At 47.6% G+C, this 25,421-nt stretch overlaps 1 protein-coding gene across 1 annotated transcript; it reads left to right on the top strand.

Annotated features, from left to right (window-relative positions):
* Positions 1 to 3,436: 3,436 nt before the first annotated feature.
* On the top strand, positions 3,437 to 24,501 carry CREB3L3 (cAMP responsive element binding protein 3 like 3). Its single transcript, XM_063147091.1, has 11 exons — positions 3,437 to 3,525; positions 6,752 to 6,882; positions 12,667 to 12,791; positions 14,133 to 14,436; positions 16,932 to 17,050; positions 18,061 to 18,195; positions 20,106 to 20,212; positions 20,708 to 20,776; positions 21,683 to 21,767; positions 22,612 to 22,708; positions 23,322 to 24,501. Exons 3-11 carry the CDS (start codon positions 12,669 to 12,671, stop codon positions 23,675 to 23,677), a joined length of 1,395 nt encoding a protein of 464 aa, XP_063003161.1. The 5' UTR covers positions 3,437 to 3,525; positions 6,752 to 6,882; positions 12,667 to 12,668; the 3' UTR covers positions 23,678 to 24,501.
* Positions 24,502 to 25,421: the final 920 nt, after the last annotated feature.

Raw genomic sequence — 25,421 nt, 5'->3', positions numbered from 1 at the left:
TCTGCCTTAAAATACGTAAAATAATAATAATATTGCTGTGGGGAAATTATTTCTAGACTGCCTGCCATGAAAAAATATTTGAGATATTTATTTATTTAAATTTTTTATTATTACATTTGTATACCACCCAATAGCCAAAGCCATTCACAACCATTAAAACCCTAAAATACACATCTGTGCATGGACAGAGAGGTGATATTCCATTTGATGGGGATGCTGGGAGTTGTAGGACTTATTTCTGCCTGAACTTGCATAAGACTGCACCCTTAATGCATTCATATATCACCTATATTTTAAGAGCCTTACAGTCCTAAATACTAAAAGATTTAAATTATGGCCTGGTCACTATCTTAAAGTAGGGAAACATTTTTCTCCCTCTCTCAAAATACTAGGACCCGGGGTCATGCCATGAAGCTGAATAGTGGGAGATTCAGGATGGATAAAAGGAAGGACTTCTTCACACAGCGCAGAGTTAAACTATGGAACTCACTGCCACAAGATAGAATCATAGAATAGCAGAGTTGGAAGGGTCCTACAAGGCCATCTAGTCCAACCCCCCACCAATTTGGTTGGCTTTCAGTGGAGGTTTGATCAATTCCTGGAGGTGAAGGCTATCTGTAGCTATTAGTCCGGATGGCTATGTGGGCAGTATGCATACATACACAAGTTGCTGGGGAACATGGGTGGGAGGGTGCTTTTGCACTCCTGGATGCTTGGTCTGAACCAGCAGGGCTTCTGTTGCCCCACCACCAGTCTGCCAGCTCAAAGCCAGTACTTGGTAGGGTGACCTTATGGAAAGGAGGACCGGGCTCCTCCATCTTTAACAGTAGTTTAGAAAAGGGGATTCCAGCAAGTCATTGTTATGCATGCAGCACCTGGGGGAATTTCCTCTTCATCACAACAATTAAAGCTGCAGGAGCCCTGCCCTCTTTTAAATCTGGTCACTCTAGTATAGCTGCTGCAGCTTTAACTGGTGTGATGAAGAGGAAATTTCACCAGTTTCTCCATATATACAAATGACACCTGCAGAAATTCCCCTTTCAATACAACTGTTAAAGATACAGGAGCCCTGTCCTCCTTTTCATAGGGTCACCCTGCACAATGCATTCCTTACAGCCATGCGCCGTAGGGAAACCACGTCCCTGTGGGCATTGTACCCACCTTTATATTACTCCGTGTTACGTAAAAAGCAAAGGTAGCTATAAGAAATGTGTGGAAAAATCTGCCTTTGGGTACTATGTTTAGCAGGTCACAAAACTCGAAGGTTGCAAAAAACGTGCCAGCTTTTGAGGTCTCCAGATCTCTTCGTCCAGCAAGATTTTGCACAAAGGCAGATCTGGGATGGAAAAAGAGGGGGAAAGCGTGACTTGATATTGAAGTCCCCGGTCAAAGTATTAAGATGAAATTTCAGGCATTGTTACCGATTATTGGGTATCCAAGTGTGCACCCCTAATGCTCCATCCGGTTGTCCTGAAACACTACAAGGCTTTCTGGAGGGCGCGGCGGTGGAGGGGGAGGCATGGAAGTGTGTACATGTGCCATGCAGAAGCGTTTCACTCGATATATTGTTCTGTTCCTCTTAATTCTCAGCACCCTATCCATCTGCCAAGCTCCTCACGTTGCTCCGCGTCCCCATGGCAGCAAAACACCTCTCAGTCACTTAAAAATAGAAAGAACAGAACATGCATCTTTCATGCTCCTGCAGGAGACGAAACTGGATTCGTTACGGGTTGGTGCACGCGTCTGCTTACACGCGCATATGCCTGAGCGTGCGAGAGACACGGACATTAGCACCCCAACACGTCTGTCTGCAGCTCTGGGTGATACGAAATCCGCCATCACCCCTATGACATTTAGCAACCAACTCCATGGAAGACACTGTATACTGAAATAGTGCGCAAATAAGCCTTGGTTTAAAACGATCTCATGTTTTCCTTTGGGAAACACATCTCTAAGACATAGACACGACATTGGAGGAGTTACAGGGCACACGTTATGCTTAAAGCCACATCACGTCCATTGGTGCAACGTAGAGGAGCATCCCATGTAATGCTCTGAGGCCTAGAATTAGGGGCACTTGGAGCACCGATTCTCTTAAAATGTTCTTGCTCTTGTTAACAAGTTGTACATGCACTGGTTACTTTTTGGGGGGGTGTCCCCCAATTATGAAAGCCATAATCTCTTTGATCCAGCTACATGTTTGATTTACAAAAGCAGGTATTCCGTACTCACATCAGAATCTGAAGGTGACAAATGAGATATTTGCAGCTGCCACCTTCTCTATGAAGCAGCAGACTGGGAGAGGAACATGTAATTTCATAGAATCGTAGAATAGCAGAGTTGGAAGGGACCTATAAGGCCATCAAGTCCAACCCCCTGCTCAATGCAGGAATCCACCCTAAAGCATCCCTGACAGTTAAAGCTGCAGGAGCTATACAGGAGTGACCAGATTTCATAGAATCATAGAATCATAGAATAGCAGAGTTGGAAGGGCCCTCTAAGGCCATCAAGTCCAACCCCCTGCTCAATGCAGGAATCCACCCTAAAGCATCCCTGACAGATGGTTGTCCAGCTGCCTCTCGAAGGCCTCCAGTGTGGGAGAAGAGTGGGTGAATTTGAAGAGTGCTCTCTTCACCCTGACAGATGGCTACTAGTCTCCTCCATGATAAGCAAGTGGAGTTTCGCTTTATAAACCAGTTTTAGTCATAGTAAAAATGAATTTCCACCAGGTGGAACTCCCTGCCTCTGGAGGTCAGCCAGGCGCCAACTCCTTCCTCTTCCCTCCCAATCCCCTTTCCTTTTGTGTCATGTCTTTTAGATTGTGAGCCTGTGGGCAGGGACTGTCAAGAAATACTTTTGTAAGCCGCCGTGAGAGCCTTTTTGGGCTGAATGGCGGCATAAAAATCCTTAAATAAATAAATAAATAAACTTTGTGCTCCTTTCGGCGCTTCATGAAAACATCATTATTCCAGGAAGCCTTTCCTTACTGTCCAGCCACGAGTCACTGCATTTGCTTCTTTTAAAACCTGTTTTAAGTGTTTAATTCTGTTTTTATTTTCGCTTTATCTTGTACACCGCTCCGAAATTTTCAATGGGGAGCGGTATATAAATATTGTCAATAAAATAAATAAATCGTGCCATCGTGGCGACAGGATGCTAAATGCGTTTACTTGGGAAATAAAGCCCTGTCTGCACGTAGAGAGAAAAGGAAAGGGAAGAATGATGGGGAAAGGGTTATTTAAAACACACACACAGAGGAAGGTTTTTAACCAGGGCCTGCAGTAATCCAGACGTAGGTTTTTCGAACGTTTGTTATTGCCGTTTCGTTAATTTTTAAGCTAAGTCAGCTCGGTGTGTTTAAAAGCCTCGCTAGAATTGCCTTTTCTGGAGAAGCAGATCTAGAGGCTGTTTATCTTTGAGGCAGCGGTGCCCAACCTCCCCCAGTTTTCTCTCCAGCTGCTTCCTCCCACTTCGCCTTGTCGCGGAGATCCAGAGTTCAAGGTGAAGGGTTCCCTGGGAGAACAGGTGAGCCCCTCGTGATTGAGGTGTGGCAAAGCAGGAGCAAAGATTGGGGAGCAAGGGACAACTTGGCGCGCCAGCCGGCGGCGTCACGGTCTGGTTATGCAACGTCCCTTGTAATTAGAAGACCGTGGACTGGGTATCTAGGGAGAGGGGCAGATTCCTTTTTTTATCAATTGATTGCCCGGGGAGTGCTGCACCAGCCCCATTGCATGGGCGCTTCTGCAGTTGATGAGGTACGTGTAGTGGAAAAGGCTGGCCATCGATCCAGGTAGAAATTGGAGGGGGAATGCGAGTGAAGGAGGCGATAATAACCTGTGCTGCCTCAGTTTTTGGAGCCTCATAGAATCATAGAATAGTAGAGCTGGAAGGGTCCTCTAAAGGCCATCAAGTCCAACCCCTGCTCAATGCAGGAATCTACCTTAAAGCATCCCTGACAGATAGGACTTGAAGAGTGCTCTCATGTCTCCCCTCAATCTTCTCTTCTCCTGGCTAAACATGCCCAGTTCTTTCAGTCTCTCCTCATAGGGCTTTGTTTCCAGACCCCTGATCCTCCTGGTTGCCCTCCTCTGAACCCCCTCCAGCTTGTCTGCGTCCTTCTTGATGTGTGATGCCCAGAACTGGACGCAATACTTCTTTCTCTTTCTCATCATGGCTGCCATGGCGTCTTCCGCTCCTCCTCCTCATCCCTGCCGTTATCTAGACTGGAGCGAAAAGATGAACATTCAGGTTGCATTGGAGAAAGGGGTCATCAGCTTTTGTCAATAGGGCCCTATGGCCTTAGCTAGACCTAAGGCAGCCTTCCTCAACCTGGGGCGCTCCAGATGTGTTGGACTACAACTCCCATTCTGGGAGATGCAGTCCAACACATCTGGAGCGCCCCAGGTTGAGGAAGGCTGACCTAAGGTTTATCCCGGGATCGTCCCGGGGTCGCCCCTGCCTGCTCCCAGGATCCCCTGTGTGTCATTTACATGAACAGGGATGATCCCGGGATAAACCTTAGGTCTAGCGAAGGTCTTTGTCTGACATTGGCAACATCACCATCTCCCAGCCTCAGTTCTTACAGCTATAAAACGGGAAGAAACAACACGTTGATGATGGCAAATTTTATTAAATTAGCCATTAATACAAGCCAACAGCCAGTTTTTGGCCGGTGTGATAGGTTTCATGAATGATTTCCCCAACAGTGTCCCGAAAACTATTTTGGGTTCACAAGTTCTCTCAATGCAAATTTACGGGGGAAAAGTATCCAATATTAGATTTTTGTGTGTGTGGATTTGCATAGAGGGGACTTGTGAACCCATAACAGTTGTCAGGGCACTGAGTGAATCATTGACAAAAGTAGTATGCATGCCCCCCCTCAAAAAAAACCCCACTAGATACTTTAAAAATATTTTGATGAACTGGTCCACAGATGCTCTTGAACCTTGGATAAATAAACAACCAGTGTTCATTGACTGGGAACACGGCAGTCCAAGTCCACGCATAGGTTAATAGCAGAATCGAGGTTTACCGGGGATGAATGGCTTCCGCGCGTTTGAGAATAGGTGTGAGGAAGGGGTAGCACCATTCTCGTCCCCCAAGTGACAATCCTGCCCCATTTCCACCCCTCCGCTGTGCAGAGTTGAGTAGCTCCCTTCAAGGCCAACAGCCCCCTCATTCAAGGACACGGCTGACCGTAACAATGTTGTACAAAGACACGGTGCAGGACCAGCCCATCACTGGGACGGCCCTATCATTAGGCAGAACAAGATGCGTGCCTCAGGCGGCAAAGGACTGGAAGCGGTGGTGGGTTTTGGGGGGGGGGAATAGAATTGTGTGTGCCATGGAGGCGTCCCTCCGTCCCCTAAGGTAGGCTGTAGTCTCAGGTATGTTGTAGGACACTGTCCTGTCAAGCTTTAGCTGTGTTTACATGGTGGTTCCATATAGACCTACCCTCCGATTGGAGTCCACCAGGGGAAGAGCCTTCAGCATGGTGGCCCCCCTCCTATGGAACTCCCTGCCTCTGGAGGCCAGGCAAGCGCCAACTTTGTATTCCTTTCGGCGCCTCCTGAAAAATGCCGTTGTTCCAGGAAGCCTTCCCTTAATAACCAGACCACGGCCCACTTCGCATTTTGCTGTTTTGTTTTTTAAAAAAATCTATTTTAATGTGTTTTATCTTGTACACCGCTCTGAAACTTTGAATGGGGAGCAGTATATAAATATTGTAAATAAATAAATAAATAAATAAATGGAGAATGCCCAAGTCTTAATACTTTGGCATCTCCAGTTCAGTTCTGCGCTTTACGATTGACCTGGCAATATAGCGATATAGAATCATAGAATGATAGAATCGCAGAGTTGGAAGGGGCCTACAAGGCCATCCAGTCCAACCCCCTGCTCAATGCAGGAATCCACCCTAAAGCATCCCCGACAGATGCTTGTCCAGCTGGTGATGGCCACCAATTTGGATGGCTTTAAAAAGGGGTTGGATAAATTCCTGGAGGAGAAGTGTATCAATGAATACTAGTTCTGATGGTTAAGTGCAACCTTCAGTATCAGAGGCAGTAAGCCTGTATACACCAGTTGCTGGGGAACATGGGTGGGAGGGTGCTGTTGCACCATGTCCTGCCTTGTTGGTCCCTGTCCAACAGCTGGTTGGCCCCTGTGTGAACAGAGTGCTGGACTAGATGGACCCTTGGTCTGATCCAGCAAGGCTCTTCTGATGTTCTTAAGTATCAGAGGTAGTAAGCCTATATACACCAGTTGCTGGGGAACATGGGTGGGAGGGTGCTGTTGTACCATGTCCTGCCTTGTTGGTCCCTGTCCAACAGCTGGTTGGCCACTGTGTGAATAGAGTGCTGGGCTAGATGGACTCTTGGTCTGCTCTAGCAGCTCTTCTGATGTTCATCTCTTGAAAGCATTGTCACAAAATAATGATGAACACGCCGTCGTGACTAATATACAATTCATCAGCCTACTGTTTGTGTTGTGTGTGTTTAAGGGAGAGGAAGCAATTCCCGAAAAGTAGGTAAAGGTTCACCGTGACACAGCCCCAGAGTGGACTTTGTATCAATGGGCCCCCTCAAATTGGAACGGAGTGGGCAGGTGGATAGCCTGGAGGGGGTGGGGTGGATTGGGGGACAAAGTTATTTAGATAATAGTTGCCCAATTTGGCCCAGCGGACGAGGGGAGGGGTTTAAAGAACCTGACGCTGCTTTTACTCAGTTGGAGTTTAAACTTTGCCCCATAGCAGAAGGAGCTTTCAGCTGGACAGAGGTATCTAAGAGCGAAGCACCCACCTTCCCTGCAAAAGATCTGTTGGAATAAAAGATTTCTCTTGGGGAAACTGTGTCAAAGGAGTCGAAGTTGCCGAAAACAGTGGTGAGTTAGTTGGTCGAAGCTGATTTCTGGTGTGGGAACCCTAGACTCCTCTCTCTCTCTCCCTTCCGCCCCTCTCATTTAGCCGGACACCATCCATGGTCCATCTTTGGGGACCGCTGCAATATCAACAACAGAATAAACTTCATAGCAAAGAGATATGTCTGCTAATCTCAGAGACTTCTCGGACGGGCAAACGAACCGTTGAGTTCTCAACAACCCGCACTTGGGTTAGAAGCGCTAATTGTACCGCTACGGACGTGTGCTTTTAATTATCGTTCTCAAAGCTGGGCAAGTCTTCAGAGATGAGAACGGTCATTTCATATGTAGGTGCGAGTTTGGGGGGGGGGCGGCGGAAAAAGCTGGAAGGAGAGTTGGAAAAATTTGCACGGGTGTCAAATTTTCTGGAGACTGTGCCAGAGCAGTGGAATACCGCAGTTCTTCAATTCTAAGACGCCATCGATTGTAACCCTCTCCAGGGTTTCAGATAAGGAGTCATTTCCTGCATTTTCCATATATACATACCTTACACATTTTAAATTTTCTTATGCTTTACGGTAGATTCCTGCATTGAGCAGGGGTTTGGACTTGATGGCCTTATAGGCCCCTTCCAACTCTGCTATTCTATGCTTCTATGATCATTATGGTATTAATTAGATATCATAGAATCATAGAATCATAGAATAGCAGAGTTGGAAGGGGCCTATAAGGCCATCGAGTCCAACCCCCTGCTCAATGCAGGAATCCACCCTAAAGCATCCCTGACAGGTGGCTGTCCAGCTGCCTCTTGAATGCCTCTAGGGTGGGAGAGCCCACAACCTCCCTAGGTAACTGATTCCACCGTCGCACTGCTCTAACAGTTAGGAAGTTTTTCCTGATGTCCAGCCGGAATCTGGCTTCCTTTAACTTGACCCTGTTATTCCGTGTCCTGCACTCTGGGAGGATCGAGAAGAGTTCCTGGCCCTCCTCTGTGTGACAACCTTTCAAGTATTTGAAGAGTGCTCTCATGTCTCCCCTCAATCTTCTCTTCTCCAGGCTAAACATGCCTAGTTCTTTCAGTCTCTCTTCATAGGGCTTTGTTTCTAGACCTCTGATCGTCCTGGTTGCCCTCTTCTGAACACGCTCCAGCTTGTCTGCGTCCTTCTTGAATTGTGGAGCCCAGAACTGGACGCAATACTCTAGATGAGGCCTAACCAGGGCCGAATAGAGAGGAACCAGGACCTCACGTGATTTGGAAGCTATACTTCTATTAATGCAGCCCAAAATAGCATTTGCCTTTCTTGCAGCCATATCGCACTGTTGACTCATATTCAGCTTGTGATCTACAACAATTCCAAGATCTTTCTCGTTTGTAGTATTGCTGATATGTACTTTTAACTTCTGTTTATGCATTGGCCTTTGGTCCACCCAGATGAATAAATTGACGTGTAAATTTGGTGTCTTTGGCAGGCTTGAATGCCAACGCCTTTCATTCTAATTTGTGATTATTTCTTACTGTAAGGATAAAAAAAGTGTGATATAGATCTTTACGATAATATAATAATAAGACTATACACACTTACCTAGAAGTAGGTAAGTGGGCACAATGGGTCTTACTTTTGAGTAGACATGTTTAGGGCTGTGCTATGTAGCTGTACTTGGGATGCAACCCTATGCCAACTGGCTTGGATGTGAAGCCCTCTTGAACTCAATGAGATTTACTTCGGAGTAGACATGCATAGGATTGTAGTGTAAGTGTTGACCAATGTGTGAGTTGTAAGCCTCTGTTGTGACACCAAGAGTATATTAAAAAAAGAAAGAAAAAAGGAACAGATGGAGAGAAATCAGGAAGAGGTACCCTAATTGTATCATGCTGTATTTACATAATAAGTTAACAGGTTGCAAAAACTATTACTACTAACGGGTGTTGGCTTTTTTGGTGAATTGTTGTAAATTAAGGAAGGAAGAATATTAATGTAAATTAGGGTGACCCTATGGAAAGGAGGACAGGGCTCCTGTACCTTTAACAGTTACATAGAAAAGGGAATTTCAGCAGCTGTCTTTGTAAGCATGGAGCACCTGCTGTAATCTCCCCCTTCATCCGAAGAATCATAGAATAGTAGAGTTGGAAGGGGTCTATAAGGCCATCAAGTCCAACCCCTTGCTCAATGCAGGAATCCACCTTAAAGCACAACAGTAGGGTAACCATATGAAAAGGAGGACAGGGCTCCTGTATCTTTAACGGTTGTATTGAAAAGGGAATTTCTGCAGGTGTCCTTTGTATGCACGCAGCACCTGGTGAAATTTCCTCTTCATCACAACAGTTAAAGCTGCCCTCTTTTAAATCTGGTCGCTCTAGTATAGCTCCTGCAGCTTTAACTGTTGTGATGAAGAGGGAATTTCACCAGGTGCTGCATGCATACACATGACACCTGCTAAAATCCCCTTTTCTATGCAACTGTTAACGATACAGGAGCCCTGTCCTCCTTTTCATCAGGTCACCCTACACAACAGTTAAAGCTGCAAAAGAGGGCAGGGCTCCTGCAGCTTTAACTGTTGTGATGAAGAGGGGATTTCACCAGGTGCATACAAATGACGCCTGCTGAAATTCCCTTTTCTATGCCACTGTTAAAAGATACAGGAGCCCGGTCCTCCTTTCTGTAGGGTCACCCTATTTAAATAGCACCTTGTAGGGAAGAAAAGCTAAAAGAAAAAAAAACAGATGTTTCTTTAAAAAGAAAGAAAGAAAGAAAGACAGAAAGACAGGAAGGAAGGCGAGGGTGAAAAACATTCCAAGCGAAAAAGAACACATTTTCCAACTGACAAGGATAAAAGCAAAACAAGAGCTGTGTGTGACCTTAAATGCTGTTTACAGTGCAGAAAAATAATCAAGTGATTGATTTTCACCAGTGCTGCTTTTTATTCTATTTTTTGCGTATCAAGCTATTGTTAAAGGTACAAGAACGTTGGCCGGGGGAAGAGTTGGCCAGCCCTAAAAAGAGAAGGCGAAGAAACGAGAGAGGAGGGAGGGAGAATGATGAAGAAACCAGAGAGAGAGAGAGAGAGAGAGAGAGAAACGTGGCTGGCGTTATTTGCCTAGTTTGGCTATTTGCCTCTGTTATGACATATCGTCAGGTCATTGTCAGAATGCTCCGTGCTGTTCTGGATGTTGTAAACATGGGAGAACTGTGGAGAAGAAGAAAAACATTTGTTTGAATGACTTTACGGGCACCCAGAGCCCTTTCTTGAACATTTAAGCCTGAAAATAAGCCTTGCAGCCCTTGCTGGTATACCTAGGGTGACCCTATGAAAAGGAGGACAGGGCTCCTGTATCTTTAATAGTTGTATTGAAAGGGGAATTTCTGCAGGTGTCATTTGTATGTCTGGGGAACCTGGTGAAATTTCCTCTTCATCACAACCGTTAAAGCTGCCCTCTTTTAAATCTGGTCACTCTAGTATAGCTCCTGCAGCTTTAACTGTTGTGATGAAGAGGGAATTTCACCAGGTTCTCCATATATAGGGTGACCCTATGAAAAGGAGGACAGGGCTCCTGTATCTTTAACAGTTGCATAGAAAAGGGAATTTCAGCAGGTGTCGTTGGTATGCATGTCGCACGTGGTGAAATTTCCTCTTCATCACAGCAGTTAAAGCTGCAGGAGCTATACTGCAGCTATACTGTGGCCAGATTTAAAAGAGGGCAGGACACCTGCAGCTTTAACTGTTGCGATGAAGAGGACATTTCACCAGGTTCCCCATATATACAAATGACACCTGCTGAAATTCCCTTTTCTATGCAACTGTTAAAGATACAGGAGCCCTGTCCTCCTTTTCATAGGGTCACCCTATCCATATATACAAATGACACCCGCTAAAATTCCCTTTTCTATGCGACTGTTAAAGATACAGGAGCCCTGTCCTCCTTTTCATAGTGTCATCCTATCCATATATAAAAATGACACCTGCTGAAATTCCCTTTTCTATGCAACTGTTAAAGATACAAGAGCCCTGTCCTCCTTTTCATAGGGTCACCCTATCCATATATACAAATGACACCTGCTGAAATTCCCTTTTCTATGCAACTGTTAAAGATACAGGAGCCCTGTCCTCCTTTTCATAGGGTCACCCTATCCATATATACAAATGACACCTGATGAAATTCCCTTTTCTATGCAACTGTTAAAGATACAGGAGCCCTGTCCTCCTTTTCATAGGGTCACCCTATCCATATATAAAAATGACACCTGCAGAAATTCCCTTTTCAATACAACTGTTAAAGATACAGGAGCCCTGTCCTCCTTTTCATATGGTCACCCTATCCATATATTGAAATGACACCTGCTGAAATTCCCTTTTCTATGCAACTGTTAAAGATACAGGAGCCCTGTCCTCCTTTTCATAGGGTCACCCTATCCATATATACAAATGACACCCGCTAAAATTACCTTTTCTATGCAACTGTTAAAGATACAGGAGCCCTGTCCTCCTTTTCATAGGGTCACCCTATCCATATATACAAATGACACCCGCTAAAATTACCTTTTCTATGCAACTGTTAAAGATACAGGAGCCCTGTCCTCCTTTTCATAGGGTCGCCCTAGGTATACCCCACTCCACAGATACTCCAGTTCTATAGGGATATCTCTACTGCTTTGCACTTCTGGTGGTGAAGCCTCTTAAAACTTATCGGCTGAGCTGCTGGGTCAACACAGAGTGTTCATGAACATTCCAACTTCTCAGTGAACAAAGGCAAAGGAATGGTTACGATCCAGCTTTTGGCCAGGGTTGAGGCATCTTGTAGGTCCCTAGCTGAAGAGATTCCAGGAGGCAGGGAATCCTATTAAAGGAGCAGAGAGTTGAGAGAATACAAAACAGATGTGGAATAGAAACATGAGGGGAGGTTATGAAGGGTCGAGAAAAAGGGCAGAGAAGTAAGAAAAGGATTTCACGTATGAAGTGGAATTAACTAGCCATTTTTGTTTGTTTGTCTGTTTGTTTGTCTGTGGGCTGCTAGTTCTACTAGAAAACAGTACGAAATATATCCAGATTTTGAAATGAGGACGTTGCCCACGCAAGAGAACAAATGTTCCATCTCTTCCATCTGGATTGATAAGGGTTGTCACAACTAGACAGACAGAAGGGCCTGCATGACTTCTTGAGCTGGAACTTGGAGGATTTGGATCGTGAATCTGTTCCTTGCATCTCCCACAATCTAGGGTGACCATGTGAAAAGGAGGACCGGGCTCCTGCATCTTTAACAGTTGCATCGAAAAGGGAATTTCAGCAGGCGTCATTTGTACGCAGGCAGCCCCCGGTGAAATCCCCTCTTTGTCATAACCGTTAAAGCTGCAGGAGCCCGGCCTAGCGTGACCAGATACAAAAGCGGGCAGAGTTCCTGCGGCTTTAATGGTTATGACGAAGAGGGAATTTCACCAGGTGCTGCACGCATGCAAATGACCCTTGCTGAAATTCCCTTTTCTATACAACTGTTAAAGATGCAGGAGCCCTGTCCTCCTTTCCACGTGGTCACCTTAGCCTCCTTTGAAAGCCATCTAAATTGGCGTCCATCGTGACGTCTGCCGCTCTTGAACCTTCCATGCTTCCATGGGGATGGCCCCGTTGGGTTCTAGTATTTCGAGAGGGGCAGAAAAATCTCTCCCTCCTACAAAAGAAATGCCAGGCGGTGTCCCCAGGAGTCCTGGTTCCACTGCGGACGGATAATTGGGGCGTGAGCGGCTGTAGCAAAGCCCAGAGGAGACACCTTGCCGTCGTCCTGGGCCTTTGGCCATGCTGTTCCTCTTTCTCTTGCAGCCATGGCCTCTTCCAACCTCAACGGTATGGAGCTTCTAGATCTCTTGTTTGACCGGCAGGATGGTGTCCTTCGCAACGTGGAGCTCGGCCCCCCCGGGACAAATTGGCTGGTACCGGAAGACAGTGTGAGCAATGTTGTGTATCGATATAGGAGGGGGAAAGGAGGAGAAGGCGTTGACTTGGGGCGGGGTGAGAGGTATCGGGGCAGCAGGGTGCTGAGAGTTCCTGCAACAGCCAAGACAATTAACAATATTGGTGTTGGGACTAGGCCGGTTCCCCTTGGGCTGGGGGAAGGCGTTTCTGGCGATCAATCGGAATCAGATTCTGAAGCAGAAGAGACGGCGCCAGAAACGTGCCAGCCTACACAGGAAGTGGTGGTGTTGGGAGGTGACTCTCACGGGCTCGTCACCAGCTGGGGATGAACCTTCGCCAGACCTTATCACTGAAAACGTTCACAACACACAGTTTGTGGGAAAGCAGTATTCTTCCGAGGGGGAGTGCAGTTCAGGGCTGGCTGATCCCAGAGTCCGCCACAGACTAAAACAGGTGGAGCTAAATGTAGGTGAGAGAAAGTCAACCCGGCTAGCTTCTCGCTAATGGCTTCCTCAGAACCAGCCTCCTTGAAGTTAAAGCGTTCTGGGAAAAGGCTTTCCCTTTTTCTTGAAAGGACGATTGTCTCTCTTATTATTATTATTATTATTATTATTATTATTATTATTATTATTATTATTATTATTTATTTATTTATTTATTTATTTATATAGCACCATCAATGTACATGGTGCTGTACAGGTAACACAGTAAATAGCAAGACCCTGCCGCATAGGCTTACAATCTCTTAGTTTGCATAGTTTTGCCCAGAGGAAATTTCCTAGACATTGGACTCTCCTCAGGTGGGGAGAGATGTTTATTGCCTGAATAAAGCTTTGTGTATTGGCAGACCTCCCAATAAGGTGGGAGGTTTTGGGAAACACAACAAATGTTACCGGTACCTTCAGATGAAGGAGCGTTTAACACAGAGGTGGGCAGAAGGTACCTCTCAGTGATTTGCAGCAGGTGAGCGAGGCTTTCTGGCTTTCATAAAAAGGCCACTATTTTGCATTTGGATCCAGCTGGTGGACTTTGGGCAGGGTGACCCTATGGAAAGGAGGACAGGGCTTCTGTATCTTTAGCAGTTGTATTGGAAAGGGAATTTTAGCAGGTGTCATGTGTATGCATGCAGCACCTGGTGAAATTCCCTCTTTATTACAGCAGTTAAAGCTGCAGGAGCTATACTAGAGTGACCAGATTTAAAAGAGGGCAGCTTTAACAGTTGTGATGAAGAGGGAATTTCACCAGGTGCTGCATGCATACAAATGACACCTGCTGAAATGCCCTTTCATTCAGGTTTTTTTGGAAGGCAACGTCCACCCACCAAGGAGATTTAATGTCATAGAATCGCGCTCTTCTTTCTCTGTGTTTTGTAGCACTTGCTGAACACTCAAGAGAACGAGGATTTCATCAACTCCATCCTGGGGCCCTCAGACGCTGTCCTTGACTCCCCAAGCTGGTCTCCGGCTGCCAGTGATAGTGGGATTTCGGAAGACCCACACTCCGACCAGCTGGATAGTCCTCCGCACTACGTCCCAACGGGAAGTCCGGACGCCTACTCTGACGGCAGCTCACACAGTGATCTGGCTTACCCGCTCTACCAGGACCCGTGCCAAGCCATGCCTGTGCTGAAAGCACCGGCTGCAGAGTCAAGAAAGACAGAAGTGTCGATAGACTTCGGTGAGTTCTCTGTTTCGCCTTCACCCACTGAGGGCTCCGGTGTCAGTAGGGCTGTGAATCGGCCCTGGGTTTCCATCACAACCAGTTCCGATCCCACAAGTCCAATTTGCGTAGCCACGGAGAGTTTGATTCTTGTCCACCATGTCCATCATGGTGGACAAGAAAGGTTGATAACTGGAACAAGGAGGTTTGAACATAGAACACCGATTCTGGCCCGCTTGCATTGGCTACCTATACGTTTCCGAGCCCAATTCAAGGTGCTGGTTTTAAACTATAAAGCCATACACGGCTTGGGACCGCAATACCTGATGGAACGCCTCTCCCAACATGAACCTCCCCGTACACTGCGCTCAACATCTAAGGTCCTCCTCCGAGTGCCTACTCCGAGGGAAGCTCAGAAGGTGGCACCAAGGGACAGGGCCTTTTCGGTGGTGGCCCCTCAATTATGGAACAATCTCCCCAATGAGGCTCGCCTGGCACCAACATTGTTATCTTTTCGGCGCCAGGTCAAGACTTTTCTCTTCTCCCAGGCATTTAACAGCATATGTTGAGTTTTTAACCGACCCAGAATAGTTGTTTTAAATGGGTATTGTATGCAATCTGTTTTTATGCTTTTAAATTTTGTATATCAGTTTTTATCGTACAGTGTTTTAATCTTTGTAAACCGCCCAGAGAGCTTCGGCTATGGGGCGGTATATAAATGTAATAAATAACAATAGATTATAATCCGGAGGGCACCAGGTTGCAGGAGGCTAGTTTAGAGCACTGGACCAAGGAATCCGAAGCCTTTACACCAGCCTTCCTCAACCTGGGGCTCTACAGATGTGTTGGACTGCATCTCCCAGAATGCCCCAGCCAGCTGGCTGGGGCATTCTGGGAGTTGTAGTCCAACACATCTGGAGCACCCCAGGTTGAGGAAGGCTGCCACAGAGGGTCTCAATCGAGAGCCAGTGTGGCATAACCGTTAGGATGCTGGACTGAGACTTTGGGAGATCCGAGTTCTAATCCTCCACTCCACCATGCAGCTCATTGGGGGACTCTGGGCCAGTCCCGGACTCTCAGCCTAACCTACCTTGCAGGGTGGTTGTGAAGATAAAAATAGGAGGATGAGGACCACGTAAGCCACCTTGGGTTCTTTGCAGGAAAAAAAAGGCAGGATATAAATATAATCAAATATAACCTGGCCACGCGTTTTATCGATTTAAATAAAGTCAATACAAATTTCATAGGCGTGCGTAGCACCTTTCTTTAGGGTGTGCACCCAGAGATTTTTCTATTTTGGAAGGCGGACATTTATTGAATACTCAATCATAAAGGACGTTGTTTTTATTCATTTATTTTTAAAACACAGTAGACACAGATGCCCTGCTATTAGCAGAGAGGGTCCCAGCACTGCAATTCCTTTTCATCCCTGCTGCCAGGAGGAGGAGGAGGACTGGAACCTTTATTCTGAGGGGAACAACCATAGTTTAGTGGTGGGCCACATGCGCTTCCATGAAGAAGGCAGCATCTTTTTGTCTGTCTCTTCTGCCAAGACTCTTGTTCATGCATTGGTTCTTTCTCGGTTGGACGACTGCAACCTTCTTCTCGGTTGGACTTCTTCTTTCTCGGTTGGACTACTGCACCCTTCTTCTCACTGGCCTTCCTTCTTCTCCCATCAGTCCGTTGGTTTCTGTTCACCACTCCGCTGCTAAGATCATCTTCTTGGCTCGCCGCTCTGACCATGTAACTCCACTTCTGAAATCTCTTCATTGGCTTCCAATTCACTCCAGAATCCAATATAAACTTCTCCTGTTGACCTACAAAGCTTTTCACTGTCTAGCTCCTTCCTATCTCTCCTCTCTCATCTCACACTATTGCCCCGCTCGTGCTCTTCACTCCTCTGATGCCATGTTTCTCGCCTGCCCAAGGGTCTCCACTTCCCTTGCTCGGCTTCGTCCATTTTCTTCCGCTGCCCCTTACGCCTGGAACGCTCTTCCAGAACATTTGAGAACTACAAGTTCAACCGCAGCTTTTAAAGCTCAGCTAAAAACTTTTCTTTTTCCTAAAGCTTTTAAAACTTGATTTTGCTCTGACTTTATACTGTTAGTTTTACCCTACCCTGTGCCTGTTTGGTGCATTCTCTTCCCCTCCTCATTGTTTTATTATGATTTTATTAGAATGTAAGCCTAAGCGGCAGGGTCTTGCTATTTACTGTTTTACTCTGTACAGCACCATGTACATTGATGGTGCTATATAAATAAATAAATAAATAAATAAATAATAATAATAATGTTCAGTCTCTGACAATCTCCAGTTAGAAGAATCAAGTCTCGATGACGGGAGACATGCCCTTTCTAGCCTAGAGACCATAGTGGGTTAGATTGGCACCTAATCAGCACTTAACTAAAAGCAACTTCCGATGTCGTTAGCATGCAAGTTTTAATGTGCTTTCAGGGAGGAGCGCCTTGCCGACGTCCCACAGCCGACGTTTTTGCTTTTCCCTTTCTTTGCAGATCTGTGGGAAGCAGAATTCTACCCTGAGGAGAGGCAGGAGTTGTCCGCTGCCCATCTGAGTTCGCCCTCCTGCACTCTAACCATAAAGGACCTTCTGCTGTCCAACAACTGCGATGTGGCAAGTGTAAAAAGGGGCTTTGGGAAAAACCTGGTTGTTTTGATGGGCTTGTTTTTAAAGGGCACAAAAAGCTTCCCTCCACTGTAGGGTAGGGACCCTGTTCCAGCCTGAGGGCCAGATTCTGTTTCAGGGAAACTCTCGGGAGCCATATTAGAGGGATGGTCAGAGCCTCATGTGGCGCAGAGCGGTAAAGCAGCAGTTTCTGCAGCTGAAACTCTCCCCACGGCCTGAGTTCGATCCCAGCGGAAGCTGGTTTCAGGCAGCCGGTTCGGGTCGACCATCCTCCCGAGGTCAGTAAAATGAGTACCCAGCTAGCTGGGGGAAAGGGAATAATGGCCGGGGAAGGCAACGGCAAACCACCCCGCTATAAGGCCTGCCAAGAAAACGTCAGCGAAAGCTGGCGTCCCTCCAAGAGTCAGTAATGACTCAGTGCTTGCACGAAAGGTTCCTTTCCCTTTTTCCAGGGACAGAGGAAAAAAACGCTGGGAAATTGTAGCTGAAAGCTCTTTCTACCTGTACCTGGGTTCTAGAAACGCCATAGGCATGCACAAAGGGTGTGCCGGGTGTGCCCAGGCACACCCTAATGTCTCAAGCAATAAGTGCCAAACTGAGGGGGCTCACTGAGTAGGGATCCAGTGGGAATGGCCCTCTGGCGGCCCTCCAGCTGCTCCACCACCGCACCAAAGAACCGTTGCCTCCAAGAGAGAGCAGCATTGCTCCCGACAGCAGGAATGAAAAGGAATTGCTTTGCTGGGAGCCTCTCAGCCCCGAGTAGGGCATCCGTGTCTACAGTGTTTAATCCATAAATGAATAAAAATAATGCCCTTGATGACTGAGTATTCAATAAATGTTCATCTTTTTAAAAAGAAAAATCCCTGGGTGCGCACCCAAATGAAACGCGCTGCGCACGCCTATGAGAAACCCTTAGTTATTTCTGCCCGCTTACTTTTAAGAAGGCAGGGAGCCGCCCCCAGCCAGGTCGGGTAACCCTCCCCTTGTGATGTCCGCAGCACCAGCAGGCAGTGAACCCATCCCTGCTGAGACAAAGTCCCGGGACGTGCCAGGAGTTGGTCCTGACAGAGGATGAGAAGAAGCTGTTGGCCAAGGAAGGGGTGACGCTGCCCACCCAGCTGCCCCTGACGAAGGTAAGAGGAACGTCGTCTGGCTGCTGAATCCCTTCACCCTGCAGGAATCCGGGGAAGCTGGCCAAGGTAGGATCATCCACGTGTTGTACACCTGGGAAAGTTGTCAAGGACCCCAGAGCTGCCCTCCCATGTTCTTGGACAGCAACGCGGAGGATCAGGGGTCTGGAAACAAAGCCCAATGAGGAGAGACTGAAAGAACTGGGCATGTTTAGCCTGGGGTAGAGAAGATTGAGGGGAGACATGATAGCACTCTTCAAATGCTTAAAAGGTTGTCCCACAGAGGAGGGCCAGGATCTCTTCTCGATCCTCCCAGAGTGCAGGACACGGAATAACATGCTCAAGATAAAGGAAGCCAGATTCCAGCTGGACATCAGGAAAAACATCCTGTTAGAGCAGTATGACAATGGAATCAGTTACCTAGGGAGGTTGTGGGCTCTCCCACACTAGAGGCCTTCAAGAGGCAGCTGGACATCCATCTGTCAGGGATGCTTTTAGGTAGATTCCTGCATTGAGCAGGGGGTTGGAGTCAATGGCCTTAGAGGGCCCTTCCAACTCTACGATTCTATTATCTCAGTAGGGCTTGTACAGGATTATTATTATTATTATTATTATTATTATTATTATTATTATTATTATTATTATATTTATCTCCATTCTGATCAAGGCAGGGAACAACAGTAAATATAAAATACATAAAACGGAATTAAAACATAATATACATTGTTAGAACATCCTAAAAACATCCTAAAAACATTTTAAAACATCCTAAAATTCCACTGGACAGGCCTGCCGGAAGAGATCAGTCTTAATAGCTTTCTTAAAAGCTGATAGACTGTGAAGTTGACGAGTCTCCTCCGGCAGGCCGTTCCACAGTCTGGGAGCAGCAGAAGAGAAGGTCCTCTGGGTAACAGTTGTCAATCTAGTTTTTGCTGACTGAAGTAGATTCATCCCAGAGGACCTGAGTGTGTGGGGCGGAATTTACGAGAGAAGGCGATATATACATTTATTTACTGCCCCATAGCCAAAGCTCTCTGGGCGGCTTACAAAGATTAAATCACTGAACATTAAAAACCGATAAACACAATTTAAAAAGCATAAAAAGACACAATATCCATTTAAAACTTCTCCCTGCTGTTCATTATCCTGCCTTACTCGGAGCTGTCCGGTGAGTCAAAGATCAGAGGCGCTGTCCAGCAGGGAACAGGGCAAGGTTAGCTGTTGATTCAGCGCTGGTGAGGTTTCAGTTGGGCAGATCTTTCTAGCCCGATCCAGGGGACTTGAAGGATCAGGCACCCTCCGTATGAGTAGGGCTCAGCTACCAAATGCACCTCCGGCTGTGAGCTTCCAATTGGGCACTTCGCCGGTCTTCAGGGTGTCTTTCGGTGAATCCGGAGCGAGGGCGTGAGACCAGTCAGGGTAAACCAGCTCCTGCCCTCCCAGGACGTAGCATCGCTTTATCTCTAATATTTCCACACCGCTTAATCTCTCGCAATTTTGGATTAGCGGGGTGGTGTGAACAGCCCCCTCCCTTTTGCTTCTGTTTCTCGTGAGTCCCAAGTAAGTTTGCAGCGTCGGTGAGGTTTGTTAATATTCTGTGAGCTGGAAGAGTTCGGTCGTTGCAAGCACCTCCGGTTTGGCGTGTCCTAAATGCCGGTCGCAAAACGGCTCTCCCTGTTCCCTCGAAACTGTTCACAGCTCCCCAAGGAAACCTGCAGTTTGAGAACTCTGGCTCAGGTGTCCTCTCTTTAGCAGATACACAGCTGCTTGAAAGCCCAGGAAACCTCACAGGAGGGAGGGCAGAGGTCCCTTTGGGAAATCCTCGCCCCCCCTGGCCCAAGCTGGCTGAAATAATCCTTTCTAGACGGTAACCCAGAGTCCGGTCGCTAAGCTGTACCCCTTGCCTCCTCCAGTACGAAGAGAGAGTCCTCAAGAAGATCCGGAGGAAGATCCGCAACAAGCAATCAGCGCAGGAAAGCCGGAAGAAGAAGAAGGAATATATCGACGGATTGGAGAGCCGGTAAGCCAGGGTGAAAAACTTTCCCCAGTCTAGCCTTCTGGGGGTCCTCAGTTGACAACACCCCTTTTGTGGGTCATTTCCCAATGTTTGTGCGCTCTGCCAAAGGTTGAAATGCCTCTAGGGTGGGAGAGCCCACCACCTCCCTAGGTCATGAGTTCCATTGTCGTACCGCTCGAAGAGTCAGGAAGTTTTTCCTGATGTCCAGCCGGAAGATGGGATTTTTGATATTTGTCCCGACTTCTTTTGGCTTTGGCCCAGCCGTGTTTTGCTCTCCGCCCCTCCCACTAACGGGACGCAGCCCCCAAGAGCTTGAATTCGGCCCTCAGAATGAAAAAGGTTCAACGCCCCTGCGCTAAGCGATCTTCCTGCATTCTCTTCCTGCGCAGTTTGAAACGCGTCGGGCTTTGAAATGAAGTCTTTGAAGCATCCTGAGAACGTGTTTCTCCTCTGTCCTGACCTGGATTCTCTCCTCCTTTTGATTTTTTCCCCCCCTAGGATGTCTGCCTGCACGGCTCAGAACCAGGAGCTGCAAAGGAAAGTCGTTCACTTGGAGAAGCAGAATGTGTAAGTCCACGGCGGCTTGAGAGCGTTTGTTGCAATGCATCTGTCCGCAGGGCGGAGAGGCACAGAAGGTGCAAAAGTCCTTAGTATCTCCTAAACCAGCCTTCCTCAACCTGGGGCGCTCCAGATGTGTTGGACTACAACTCCCAGAATGCCCCACTGGGGCATTCTGGGAGATGCAGTCCAACACATCTGGAGCGCCCCAGGTTGAGGAAGGCTGTCCTAAATGGTTCAGTCGACTGCTTTCACCAGGTTGTCCTCAAACGACGTTCCCCCCAAACTGGGCGTCAAAATGGCAAATGTGGTTCAACGTAAGCAAGTGTGAAGTTGGGGGGCAAAAAGTTCACATAAGCTGATGAGATCTGAGCTAACGAGGAAAGAAACCTTGGGGTTGTGGTGGACGGGTCAATGAAAACACCGTCCCAGTGTGTGGCTGCTGTGATAAAGACATATTCTATGTAGGGGATCATTAGGAAGGAAAGGAAAGGAACCTCTCGTGCAAGCACTGAGTCATTACTGACCCTTGGAGGGACACCAGCTTTCGCTGACGTTTTCTTGGCAGGCCTTATAGCGGGGTGGTTCGCCGTTGCCTTCCCTGGCCGTGATTCCCTTTCCCCCAGCTAACTGAGTACTCATTTTACCGACCTCGGAAGGATGGAAGGCTGAGGCGACCCGAGCCGGCTGCCTGAAACCAGCTTCCGCTGGGATCGAACTCAGGCCGTGGGGAGAGTTTCGGCTGCAGAAACTGCTGCTTTACCACCCAGTATCGTGTACTGTGCTTATCTAAATCTATGACACGACCCGCCACATGGAATACGGTGCACTGAAAATCCTCTCTTGCCTGTGTCCCCCACAATGTGATGTGACTTCATAACACCGCGATTGAGCTGCCGCTTCGTTTGTTCCCAGGTCTCTCCTGCAACAGCTGAAGAAGCTTCAGGCTTTGGTGATGCATTCCAGTAGCAAGGCAGCTCAAACGGGCACTTGTGTTGCGGTACGTAGGGCAAATTGTGTGTGTGCGTGTGTGTGGTGCAAGGGAAGAAGGCATTATTGTCGTCCCCCCCCCCCTTTCTCTCTGTTGAAGGCAGGTTTTGAGGCAAAGAAGGTGCAATAGTAGAGAGGCTAGGATCAGGCTACATAAGAAGGCCAAAATCCCTCCAAACCCAGTATCTTGTTTCCAACAGGGGCAAGTTGGATGCCGTCGAGAAATCCACAGGCAGCGATGAAGTCAATCGCATTGCACAAGCAATTCCCCCCCCCACCCCCAGCAAGGAGTGTTTGGAAGTAGAGAGTTCATTTAGTTATCATTCACTTATTTAGAGTGCAGTCCTATGCATCTTAGACAGAAAAGATGTCCTACAAATTCCCTGCATGAATTCCCAGCATTCCCCAGCCAGCACGGGAGTTTGAGGATTTTTTTCTTTCTTTCTGTCTGAACATGCATAGGATTGTGCCCTTAAAATATGTTTATCCACTCCTTAGCCAAAAAAAGGCTCCCTGGAGTGGCTCACAATCAGTCAGCAAACAAGATGGCCCCTGCCTGCAAGTTTACAATCGAGAAATCGAGAAATTTACAAGCGACGCAGCACGCAAGGACAAATGGGTGGGGATGGCAGAGGAAAAAAATGAAGGAGGCTTTCAACTGGAGCCAGTTCTCATGTTCCCTCTGCCTGCTCCTGTCTCGTTCACTGCTAGGGAATCCTCTTCCTCCTCCTCCTCCATGAATTTCCCCTTTTAATGCTCATGGAGCAGATTGCATAAGCTTCCTGGCCAACTTCCAGTCTTGGCCTCTGGATGGAAGGGAAATGCCTGATTGCGTTTCCTCTCTGCTTCCTTAGGTCTTGCTGCTCTCCTTCGCCCTGATAGTCTTCCCGTCCATCAGCCCTTTCGCCCGCAACAAATCCCAGACGGAAGGCGACTTCGTACCTGTGAGAGGTGAGCACTGGTGCTAGGCGAGGCAGGTACCTTGAGGCACAGACACAGAGAAAGCACAAAGTTGCGCGGCCGTGCCTTATGCCAGCTAGAAAGCAGCCAGCCCAGGAAAAAAGTCGATCAACAACATCGAATAGTCAATGCCCTGAATGTAGCGTTTCCTGGTCCCTGCTCAGTCAGAGTGTCAGAAGAACATCAGAAGAACGGAAGAAGTGCCCTGATGCTGGATCAGACCCAGGGTCCATCGTCCAGGGACGAACAAGCAGGACACAGTGCAACAGCACCCTCCCACCCATGTTCCCCAGCAACTGGTTCACACAGGCTTACCGCCTCGAATACTGGAGGTAGCACACAACCATCAGGGTTAGTCCAGTATCACCATTGGAGGGGTTTTTGCAGACTTGTGTCTTAAAATTATGGGATGTCTGGGAAGGTGCAGGACCAGAGTTTATTGGATACAAGTGGAACCCCCCTCAAACAAGCAGTGAAATTCTGTCTCTACATCCGTCAGAGAGAGAGAGAGAGAGAGAGACGTTGTTTTGAGCGCAGGGCACAGGTGTTTGGTGCGAGTCCTACTCGCTGCTCATGTTCGCCCGTGCCTTGTCTCTTCTCCCAGTTTTTTCCAGGTCCCTCCACAACGACGCTTCTTCCAGGGTGGCCTTTTCCATGGCCTGGGATGCAGAGCAGAGCGCCGAAGATGTGGAGAAACCCCTCTGGGCCGAATACGCCCAGGAAGCACACAGCGGGCAGGACGAGATGCCTGGCAAAATGACCGACAGCCACATCTTCTCAAGGCTCCAGAAGGCGGGGGAGACTCTCACAAGCAATGGCACGGAGGTGTTCCCGGAGGGCACGGGCCCACGCTTGGAGGGGCACCGTGACCACGTGGGCGGGCACAGCTTGGCGTCGGTGGCGTGGACAGATCCCAAACCGCCCAGCGAAGTACTGCTGGAGCAGGCTGAGGAGCTGTGACTGCCCACTCCGCCACGTACTGCATTTCGAGGACTTAACAAGGGTGTCAATCGGGAAGCGTGGATGTGCAGGCAAAACTGCCCCTCTCTCGTGGAGCAGGGAGGGAAAAGCGTAGTTTAGCCTGGGTGAGAGAGCGAGACAGAGGGCATCAAAAGCGCCTCCTTCTCAGTGGCCCACCTCTGAAAGGCACGGGGCTAGGCCCATGCCATCTTCCATTTTTTTAAGTCACGGGGAATTCTCCCACTGGGTGCTCCCATACACTAGCGACGGGAGTCCCAGGATCTGTTGCAAGGGAGGGTGTCCAGCAAAGTCAGAACCAAAGTGCATGATCACTGAGTGCTAGTCACACGGAAGGTGGGGGGCAGACTACCCCCTGACCACTGGAAATCCGATTTATAGAGCCTTCCGTTTTTTGAGAGTTCATCTTTTCAAGCTTATTTTTGCAGTCATGAGGACTAGAATCACTTTTTTTTAAAGAAAGATAAATCCTGTGAATATCTTCTGCCACTTTCTTTTTGTAGAATACACACAGCCCGGCCTGTGCTCCTTAATATTGCAGAATAAGAGTCAAAAAGGAGTGAAGGATTCATACAATTCAATTCTTAAAGCCAGCTGTACAATTTATTTTATTTTTAAAAACTTACTTTATATTCTGATCTTGTATGGGGGAGACCTCCAACGGTTTCCTATCCACAGGACCACCAATCCCATACGCGCTTTGCTTGTGGTGCTCCTGGACTCTTTTTTAAAAATAAAACACATCCTGTTTGCATTGCCAATCCCAGAAAGACATGGCAGTTCCCAGCTGCAAAGGCCGCAAGCAGCCGAATAAGATGAAATGCAAGCCAGGGGGTCGATCCAGTTTGGATCTCCACATATCCAATTCTACATTTTTATGGGGTGTAGGGGTATAGTTTGTACCGAGCCTTGTGTACAAAATCAAAGACGTTTAGACTAGTTTAAAGCAACCCTGGCAGACGACGGCCCGTCTTTCCCCCCAATTTCCCTAGCTTTACCTTCCTGCACCCAACATTTTGCTCCATTTGCAATCCAGAATGCCGTGTGCAGCAGGGTTGATACATACGACTCTTTTCCAAGGGCGAACCACAAGTGAAAATGCAGTAGCCAAGGCCAGCTCAGAAACTTCATTTTCTGTCTCCGAAAGTCCAATTTCTTAATGTCCCCACCACTTTTTTGGGGGAAGGCCACAACAGGGCCTTGCAGAAACAACCCTGCCCCTGCTTAAAAATATTTTGCTGGAGCGAGTTTCATCTTTGTTTGGTGCCACCTTAAAGTCCCTTGCCAAGACCTCTAGTTTAGATGGGGTCTATTTTCCTCCCTCCTGGCAAGCCCAGGCTTTATGCACTAATCAGATCTATCTAAATCCATCTGCTTCTGGGAAGTAAAATTTGACCATAGCCAGCTTTGAGTGCGAAGTCTGTCGAGGGAGGAATTTGTCCTTGGTTTGCTCAGACCAGCCAGCAAAAGAACGCTTAGTCCTTAACCTGCAACAGGTGAGGGCTGACCTTCTTGGTTGCTGCATGCAAAATCTGCTTTAGGGTTGTCTTGGGAAATGCCTGGGCATTGGCGTCTTCTGGAGCCGGCCGTAACCAGGCACGTCACAGCAGAGATGGGTAGGAGAGGAAACTGAGATATGAGCCCTGACCTTCTTTGCCACCTTCTAAAACAGTGGTTCTCAACCTTCCTAACGCCGCGACCCTTTAATACAGTTCCTCATGTTGCG

This window comes from Elgaria multicarinata, chromosome 23, assembly GCF_023053635.1.
Source record: "Elgaria multicarinata webbii isolate HBS135686 ecotype San Diego chromosome 23, rElgMul1.1.pri, whole genome shotgun sequence".
Classification (NCBI taxonomy): domain Eukaryota; kingdom Metazoa; phylum Chordata; class Lepidosauria; order Squamata; family Anguidae; genus Elgaria; species Elgaria multicarinata.
Note: the sequence above shows the minus strand (reverse complement) of the source record. Positions and strands in the feature narration are given on the sequence as shown.

What these genes read in the sequence shown, in the direction of transcription:
- CREB3L3 (XM_063147091.1), top strand. Translation starts at nt 12,669, where the DNA reads ATGGCCTCTTCCAACCTCAACGGTATGGAGCTTCTAGATCTCTTGTTT. An exon ending in GGCTGGTACCGGAAGACAGT is followed by an intron (nt 12,792 to 14,132) that starts GTGAGCAATGTT and finishes TGTGTTTTGTAG; the next exon opens with CACTTGCTGAACACTCAAGA. An exon ending in CGACTTCGTACCTGTGAGAG is followed by an intron (nt 22,709 to 23,321) that starts GTGAGCACTGGT and finishes CTCTTCTCCCAG; the next exon opens with TTTTTTCCAGGTCCCTCCAC.